Source organism: Schistocerca gregaria, chromosome 7, assembly GCF_023897955.1.
Source record: "Schistocerca gregaria isolate iqSchGreg1 chromosome 7, iqSchGreg1.2, whole genome shotgun sequence".
Classification (NCBI taxonomy): domain Eukaryota; kingdom Metazoa; phylum Arthropoda; class Insecta; order Orthoptera; family Acrididae; genus Schistocerca; species Schistocerca gregaria.
In genome coordinates this window covers 377,818,554-377,828,766 of record NC_064926.1, presented here as the reverse complement: position 1 = coordinate 377,828,766, position 10,213 = coordinate 377,818,554, and the positions used below count along the sequence as shown (strand labels likewise).

At 39.0% G+C, this 10,213-nt stretch overlaps 1 protein-coding gene across 1 annotated transcript in view; it reads right to left on the bottom strand.

Moving 5' to 3' along the window:
- Positions 1–3,638: 3,638 nt before the first annotated feature.
- Positions 3,639–10,213, bottom strand: part of LOC126282083 (putative inorganic phosphate cotransporter) — a 68,223-nt gene continuing 61,648 nt past the window's right edge. Inside the window, exon 9 of the mRNA XM_049981539.1 lies at positions 3,639–5,710. Within this exon, the coding sequence (XP_049837496.1) occupies positions 5,531–5,710 (180 nt within the window). The 3' untranslated portion in view covers positions 3,639–5,530. The remainder of the gene's footprint in view (positions 5,711–10,213) is intronic.

Sequence of the window (10,213 nt, the reverse complement as noted above, 5' to 3'; positions counted from 1 at the left end):
AGGACCGTGATAGTTGCATCCGTGTTAGGCGACATCGCGGTGAACGCACATTGGAAGCGTGTATTCATCATCACCATACTTGCGTATCACCCGGCGTGATGGTATGGGGTGCCATTAGTTACATGTCTCGGTCACCTCTTGTTCGCATTGACGGCGCTTTGAACAGTGGACGTTACATTTCAGATGTGTTACGACCCAACCCGTGGCTCTACCCTTCATTTGATCCCTGCAAAACCCTACATTTCAGCAGAATAATGCACAACCGCTTGTCACAGGTCCTGTACGGGCCTTTCTGGATACAGAAAATGTTCGACTGCTGCCCTGGCCAGCACATTCTCCAGATCTCTCACCAATTGAAAACGTCTGGTCAATGGTGGCCAAGCAATTGGCTTGTCACTATACGCCAGTCACTTCTCTTGATAAACTGTGGTATTGTGTTGAAGTTGCATGGTCAGCTGTACCTGTACACGCCATCCAAGCTGTGTTTGACTCAATGCCCAGATGTATCAAGGCCTTTATTACGGCCAGAGGTGATTGTTGTGGGTAGTGATTTCTCAGGATCTATGCACCCAAATTGCATGAAAATGTAATCATATGTCAGTTCTAGTATAATATATTTGTCCAATGAATACCCCTTTATTATCTGCATTTCTTCTTGGTGTAGCAATTTTAATGGCCAGTAGTGTAGAATAAATCGGTCCAGGGTTCTTGAACATAAACAATAACTGGGCAAATTCTCCCATTTTAATTTTTCCTGGTGTAGGAGATAAATTCACAATTTTTTGGAATCATTGGTTGCATTTTGCTGATAAATACAAATCCAATCTTTTATATTACAATTAGTATGAAATACAACAAATATATAAGCCATTTCTGTACTGACAACAACCAGCCCACTCAGCCTTGCACAGGCCTCTATGTAAAATGTAACAGTCTATGATGCCCAACTCATTACCAGAACAGATACTTCTGTGATGTCATAATGAAAAAATTACATATTCACAAATATTTAAATAATATGATGTTTTATATTAATGAGGAAAAAGTTTGATACAGTTCATTTTTTTTAAATAATTTGTTTTTCATAAAAAAATTTCATTGAAATGTGAATTGTAAACCATTAGTTCTAAAAAACCAATTTTCTACTAAGTAACATAATTATTTCAATTACTAACATTTACCATTTACACATGTTCTAATAGAAAAATTAAATTTTGCTTCATCCCCCCCCCCCCCCCCCCCACACACACACACACACACCCCACACCCCACCAACCACAAGTTACTTTGTATTTAATGCTATACATTATTAAACAGTCTTAATATTGTATGCCAATATTATGTAAATCTAAACACAAAAGTTTTATATTAAAATAACCTAACTGCAAACTTGAGTTAGTATTCCTTTACATTTGACAATACAGATTTTGTTTTAGCTAATTATCAACTCAAAAATATGTTATTAAGAATTGCAGAAACTTGTGATTATGTTGTAACATAATGTGTTCACTGTCAATTGGTATATAATCTACAATTCTTCCATACAACATTAAATACAGCATAATAAAAATGAAGTACTCCATAATATGTATCAAGTAATTTGATAGATAAAAAAAATCTTCGCACCGAGTGGTGGCAGGAGAACACAAACATACAGAGGTATTTAAATCAACAAGCTTTCAGGGCCAGTGGCTCCTCCTGGCAGAAAAGATGAAGGAGAAGGAAAAGGGTGAAGGAAAATGGCTGATGAGGTTTAGGAAATGGGGAGTGTTGAGAAAAGTCATCCAGAACCCAGGGTCAGGGGAGACTTACCAGGTGTGATGAAAAGAAAGTCTTATTGCTGGTGACTACACTGGACAAGATTTGGAAACCTGAGAGCTTAAAGGTGGAAATAGGATTATAGCAAGACAGAGATTAATGCACAAGTTGAAAACTAAAAACGGAGTGAAGAAAGGAATAATTGCTATGAAGAAATGGTGAGACTGAAGAAATTAACATAAATTAAGATGTAGTGGTGAGAACAAAGGACAAGTTGCAGCACCAGTTCCCACCTGCAGAGTTCTGAAAAACTGGGGGAAGAATCCAGGTGACACATGTAGTGAAACAGGCAGTGAGGTCATGACTGCAATGTTGTAGAGCATGCATTGTGCATCATTAGTATATACCCTTGGCCTATGCACATTCATCCTGACTGATAACTTGGTGGTAGTCATGCTAATGTAAAAGGCTGAACAGTGTTTACATAGCACATGATATATGACATGTTGTTCCACAGGTGACTCTCCCTTTGATAGTATGTATTTTGCCAGTTACAGGGCTGGTGTAGGTGTTGATAGGAGTGTGCATAGGGCAAGTGTTCAGCAGGAATGCTCACAAGGGTAGGAGACACAGGGAAGGGAAATGGGTGCTGAAGGATTATGCTATGCATCAAGTGATACATTAAAAGTTGTGTATCGAATAATGTATTAAAATAAGTGTCACATATTCCAATATGCAATTCAAGACTGATACATTATGCAGCATTTGCTGGAATAGTTCTTTTGAAAAGTTACAGCCAATTTAATTCCCCAGTCCAAGCTTACGCTCAATCTTCAATGACCTATCTATCAACAGAACATTACATTTTATCTGCTATGACTACCACTCTTCTACAGCTTCAGCACCTTCTCTCCTATCTCTTTACCCTAGTCTTTCACAGCCTAGCATGTCACCTTCCTGATTCTATAACAATGTCCGTCCATATTAAACCCTCACTCTATCAAAAATACCTCCACTTTGACGGTCAACATTTCTTCACACAAAAACATCTTTCATATATAGTGTGGCTACCTATGAATGGTATATTTTAATGATGGTTAATCCCTTGCTCTGTATTCTGACGGTATATCAGAGCCACATATAAAAGCATACACCAATTCTGCTGTAATTTCTGCATAACTTTTTACCCAAGTAAAAAGTTATCACCACCAACCAGCTACCCACTCAATGAATGTCACCACTGAACTGTGGCCATGAGCAAAGCTGACCACCCAGTTGCAGAACATACTGCTGAGCATGACACCATGGCATATGCTACTTCAGTTGCTGCTTCACAACCCATGCCTTCTAGGTCTCTTGCCTCCACCCCATCCCAACTTTTTTTTAAATTACATTGAAGGAAATTGTAATTACAACATTCCTTTTATCCAGCAGTCTCCAGGCGCCAATTTCTGCTAGCTCCTACCCCACACCCACCACCACCCTATAACCATACTTCCCACTCCATGTTATTAATGTCTACACCCACTTTTCTCTCAACTGTTCTTCTCCCTTCCTCTGTTACATTTTTTCTATACTCTTCTAACCCATTCCTTCATTTGATCACACATCACACACTGCTTCCCCTGACTGCACCAGGGAAAGCTCATGGGTATAACATTCATATTACATTCCCTTGCTGCCTCTCCCTCCCAGCTATCAGAGCAGGACATTGTGCGAATCTCAGCAATGTTTATGGGCTATCCAAAAATATACAGCTTAGCTTCACATGTTCTGTTATTAGTTTTGTCATGTATATGTTTGTAGAAACTATTTAAAAAATGGGACACAGTGAAAAGCTCATGATATTTTGCTTTCAATAAAATCAAGTAGAATCAGAATTTTTATGTTACATAAAAGAATTTTATTACATCCTCTGAGCTACAAAATTTTAAATAAATAACATACATTTGACACATTAATCTCAGATATAGTTCTTTACTTCAGAAATTAGCAGGAGTAACAACACAATTCATTTTAACAGGCAGACAAAATTCTGGTCTAACCAGAGGCAAAATAGTTTGTGTGCATGTAGTGACAACAAAGACAAACAGAGGAACAAAGAAAAACAAAGTTTCAGTAGACTAACACACTCCAAAACAATTGGAGAGGCAGAGACAATATAGATATTGGCAGTTATTTATTTGTCATCTTTTGTCAATTCATAACTTCTTGTTGCCATTTTGTATTAATTAAAAATTTAGTCTCTTGTCTATAGCATTATTTCTATTTTGTGTGCCATGTTACCACCCATTTCTCTGGGACTGAAGCTTGTACAATAAATGCTTCATTTAGAATATTCATTGTTTATATTTGCAACTTTCAGATCAAGTTTTCATACACTGATAATTACAGTATTATTCATACACCTTTTTGTACTTGAAATCTCATTTTTAAGTGAGAAAACTATAGAATTACAAAGAGACAGAATATGTAACTGGTTCTGGTGCCCTAGTGACTGATCATCCTTTATAACATTTTCTGACTTACCCTCTTTCTTTTCTGGGGAAGGAACTAGGAGCTCAAAAAGGTTTGATAGTTCTTCTACTCTTATATGTGCCATTAGCGGTACATACAATTTCAGCTGCCGAAGGTAAGAACTGGACAGTCATTCTAGCCCATTCTATGTAGTTGTATCACATTTACATTTCTTTATGTTTACAAACGATTTTCCTTAAGTTTTTACCCCTTGTAGCTAACACACTACCTCAACTGTTATGAATACTCAGAGATATTATTGGTAATAATAAAAATATTGGAAATTCTGAGGGGAAGGTAAAGTTTCATGAATGAGAAAATTGAGAATATGGAATTAAGTTAAAATATAATAAGATGTAGGAGAGTAAATAATCTGGAAGAAGTGTCCTAAAAGGAAACTGAAGGACTAGACGAACCCTCTCTATATATCAGTACTGAAGTGTTCTGAGAAACTCAGATGTCAGTGGGTAGATTTTTACAATTTTATGTTACATGAGAGCAATAATTCTGTTATGATGTAAGTAAATATAACAATGTGAGTCTGTTAACAGATTGTTTGAAGTTTTATTTTGCATGCTTAGAGAACTGTACTGTCATGCCGGAGTTCTAAAGAAGGAACTTTATTATTGTTAACCAGTGATAATTTAAATTATATTCAAGGAAGTTGCTTATTACCACAGTATGCAAAATATCATTGCAGGTACCTAATTACTATCATTGCAAGTACAAAATTTCTGTCAGTATCACATTGTTGCATGTTTGTATTAACTGGCACAATGTGAATATTCACTATTTCCCATCTGTTCTTGTTGAATAGTAATAAAGAAAACATTTTTAGCAATGTAGCCAAAACTAATAATAACAGGCATACAGATCTTTTTACTCTTTGGTTAATATTATTGAGACCTATACAATGCACTTGTGGTTGTGCTGAAACACAAAAGACTCAATGTCATTTCTGTTCCTTGTAGCATGTACAAACAACACAGTTTAGAAACAGGCATCAACCGGCAATGGTCTCTGAAACTTAAATCTTCTAAACACATGGTGTTTATGATTTTTAGATCCATCCTAATCATTTTATCAGCCTTCATGTGAACAAAGGCAATGTTAGCTCTGAGAAATAGTTCACTATTCAAGTCATAAAAAACTGGCAAGGATGAATATTTCTCTGATATCAGAGATCTTTTCAGTGTACTGATAACAATGATACTTCAGCCTGACTGTATAAGACTGAAGTTAGAACTTTTTCTTTTTACACAGAATTTGTCACAGGTACATCTGTTATGTGAGCTGGTTTCCTCTTTTGCTCCTTGCGTTCTAGCCACTTTGATTCCTGCTCATCAGCAGTTCCAAATGCGAGGAAAGTGACATAAGGAATTGCACATACTGCCATTGATGTATAAAATACATACTTCCACTGCTGTATTGTTTGCTGCAACAGAAAATACAACAATCCTTATGTATTTATCATTCATTTGGATGATGTCAACAGTACTCTCAGTTTCTAACTATTTGTCTAACATTCAGACATTCAGTTTAAGGAAATGAAGTCAAAGTAATATGTGGCTCTATTACTTATCATTGTAAAAATGGTTGTATTTAAGAAACAGATAATTATTAATTATTAAAACAGTGATTCTTTTCTCATCAAACAGTTAGCTCTTGCTACTTCTGCACCTGTAGAAAAAGCATAAATCTTTCCAGCAGTTGTATATATATAGAAAGAAACTTCCACATGGGAAAAATATATTCAAAACAAAGATTCCAAGACTTACCAAGCGGGAAAGCGCCGGTAGACAGGCACGACTGGATAAGTGCATGTTACAAATTAAGATAAGCAGACAGATTAAGTAACATTGAGAACCAGTGTTAAATTGTGAGAAAAACTGCACACACTAACTCAGTTTCTCACAGCCACCTTATATTTAGTACTTGATCAGGTGTAATAACTAGGGACCTGTCTGAAAATGTAGCACCTATTTTTTGGTGAAAATCAGACCTACTTTGTGTGTGTAAATCATTAGACATAAAAATTCAAAATGTTGCTATGATATGTGCAAGAAGACGAATCCTTAGTGCTTTGATATAACTTTCTGGTGACTGAATGTCTCTGACTCAGATGTTTGCCTTTTCAAAAATTTTAACAGTTTTTTTCTGGAATGGTCTTTGCTTTTTCTCTTCTTTTGACTCTATTTAAGCTTTCAACAAATGATTGTTTCTCTTGAGAAACAGTAGCATTTCCCCACTGGTGAAATGAATGCTTCTCAGAATTACAGTGTTCCTCTATATTCTTTTTCTTTTCCCACTCAATTTGATAATCGAAAATCTTCAGAATATTAACACCAGCCTTTCATGGGCACTCATAGCTGTGCGACCAACAGTTGAAAATGCTACAGATCAAAACAACAAGGCATGTAGTGTAGAAACAGAATTACAAATATCTCTATTTGCATGTTAAGGGAAAATTATGCAGTCGAAATATGTTGACAGGTTTTCTTTTTTCTCCAATTGCTATAGTGCAGACTGTGGATACCACATACTGGCCATCAGCCTTGAGTGAAATAAACTAGAATTATAGTGTCACAGGGGTAAAAAGCAGTGTGGGGTAATGAGCCCTGCCTCCTTCACAGGGCAGCAGCCTACACCAGTACTCTGTGTTTCACTGACTGGTGTTGTGGGGGTGAAATTAAACTCCATTATTGACACACTTAAAAATAAGAGAACAATAAGCAATGAACAACACAAACAGTTCATTGCACAATTACTTGCTGAGGTTGGCAGTGAGATAAACAAAGCCGGCTGCGGTGGTCTAGCGGTTCTAGGCGCTCAGTTCGGAACCGCGCGACTGCTACGGTCGCAGGTTCAAATCCTGCCTCGGGCATGGATGTGTGTGATGTCCTTAGGTTAGTTAGGTTTAAGTAGTTCTAAGTTCTAGGGGACTGATGACCACAGATGTTAAGTCCCATAGTGCTCAGAGCCATTTGAACCATTTGAACATAAACATGCTAGTTGAGGGCTGCACTTCCTGGTATTTCAGTAGCCATAATTCAAAACACCTGCTCCCTAAAACTGCCACGTTAAATTCGTTGGCATTTTACCTTTTTTTTAATTTTAGGTAGCAGACAAATGTACATGTTTCTTTGCTCTAAGATGCTTGGTCTCACAGCTGATTAGTATGGTGTGTTACACGACACATATTTTACATCGACTATTCAAGTGCCCACAACTGGCATGGTACCAGAGCATTGAGCACACTGATACAGTGTTGTCTTTGTGCACTTTTCGCTTTGCAGACACATTAATACATCCATTAATATTTCAAATTTGGCTTCGCCAGATTATGTGCAATGCCAGTAACCAAAAGCTGGTTACATTTTTGAAATTAATGTGCAGAAAACAGGTACCTGATAAAAAAAGTTCATCTAAATACATTCTGGAATAAAACACCAAAGATTCCAAGACTTACCAAGCGGGAAAGCGCTGGTAAATAGGCACAATAAATAAAACACACAAACACACACACAGAATTTCTAGCTTTCGCAACCGACGGTTGCTTCTTCAGGAAAGAGGAAAGGAGAGGGAAAGACGAAAGGATGTGGGTTTTAAGGGAGAGGGTAAGGAGTCATTCCAATCCCATATCCATGTGTGTGTGCGGATGGATATGTGTGTGTGTGTGTGTGTACACCTATCCTTTTTTCCCCCTAAGGGGAGTCTTTCCACTCCCGGGATTGGAATGACTCCTTACCCTCTCCCTTAAAACACATATCCTTTCGTCTTTCCCTCTCCTTTCCTCTTTCCTGAAGAAGCAACCGTCGGTTGCGAAAGCTAGAAATTTTGTGTGTGTTTGTGCGTTTTATTTATTGTGCCTATCTACTGGCGCTTTCCCACTTGGTAAGTCTTGGAATCTTTGTTTTTAATATATTTTTCCCATGTGGAAGTTTCTTTCTATTTTATTTATATGATGTCTGCTTGTGTGTGTGTGTGTGTGTGTGTGTGTGTGTGTGTGTGTGTGTGTGTGTGTGTGTGTGTGTGTGTGCGCGCGTGTGTGCGTGCGCGTGCGCGCGATTATATACCTATCCTTTTTTCCCCCTAAGGTAAGACTTTCCGCTCCAGGGATTGGAATGACTCCTTACCCTCTCCCTTAAAACCCACATCCTTTCACCTTTCCTTTTCCTTCCCTCTTTCCTGACGAAGCAGCCGCCGGTTGCGAAAGCTCGAAATTCTGTGTGTGTGTTTTATTCATTGTGCCTATCTACCGAAGATGATGTGACTTACCAAACAAAAGTGCTGGCAGGTCGATAGACACACAAACATACACACAAAATTCGAGCTTTCGCAACCGGCGGTAGCTTTGTCAGGAAAGAGGGAACTCTTTGTCTTTACAAATGTCTGCTTGTGTCTGTGTATGTGCAGATGGACATGTGTGTGTGTGCGAGTGTATACCTATCCTTTTTTCCCCCTAAGGTAAGTCTTTCCACTCCCGGAATTGGAATGACTCCTTACCCTCTCCCTTAAAACCCACATCCTTTCATCTTTCCCTCTCCTTCCCTCTTTCCTGATGAAGCAACTGCCGATTGCGAAAGCTCGAATTTTGTGTGTATGTTTGTGTGTCTATCGACCTGCCAGTGCTTTTGTTTGGTAAGTCATATCATCTTTGTTTTTAGATATACTTTTCCCACGTGGAATGTTTCCCTCATGTATATACAAAGATGATGTTACTTACCAAACGAAAGTGCTGGCAGGTTGATAGATACACAAACATACACACAACATTCCAGTCAACACAATCTGGAACCACAACACCCTAATTCAGTAGTTAACCTTTCCTCCAAACCTCTCTCCAAATCCGAAACCTCTGTCCTATCCAAAGGCCTCACCTTCAGCCCCACTCTCAGATTCAACTCAAACAGCCCTCGTCAAAGATTTACTGCCCTACCCTCGTACTCTCTGCTGGAAATATCAGTTTGCCACGAAGAAAAATGATACTGATCCTACTCCTAATGATCCAACTCCCCAAGACACTATCCAAATTGAACTCTGCCTGGAACAGTTCCGTCCTCCGTCACAGTGGGACCCACCTCCTCTTCCTCAAAATCACCCTCTCCAAACCTTCCAGGAATTTCTGACTTCCAGCCTTGCCTCTCAATCCTTCTTAAAAAAAACCTTAATCCTACTCCCAACATCACCACTGCGCAAGCCCAGGCTATCCGTGATCTGAAGGCTGACTGATCCATCGTCATTCTTCCGGTGGACAAGGGTTCCACGATCGTGGTACTTGATCGTCGGGAGTATGTGGCTGAGGGACTGTGTCAGCTTTCAGACAACACTACATACAAAGTTTGCCAAGGTAATCCCATTCCTGATGTCCAGGCAGAGCTTCAAGGAATTGTCAGAACCTTAGGCCCCCTACAAAATCTTTCACCTGACTCCATCAACCTCCTGACCCCACCGACACCCCACACCCCGACCTTCTACCTTCTTCCTAAAATTCACAAACCCAATCATCCCGGCCGCCCCATTGTAGCTGGTTACCAAGCCCCCCACAGAATGTATCTCTGCCTATGTAGACCAACACCTTCAATCCATTACATGCAGTCTCCCATCCTTCATCAAAGACACCAACCACTTTCTCGAATGCCTGGAATCTTTACCCAATCTGTTACCCCTGGAAATCATACTTGTAACCATTGATACTACTTCCTTATACACAAATATCCCACACGCCCACGGCCTTGCTGTGATGGAGCACTTCCTTTCACACCAATCACCTGCCACCCTACCTAAAACCTCTTTCCTCATTACCTTAGCCAGCTTCATCCTAACTCACAACTTCTTCACTTTCGAAGGCCAGACATACCAACAATTAAAGGGAACAGCCATGGGTAGCAGGATGGCCCCCTCATACGCCAACCTATTTATGGGTCGCTTAGAGGAA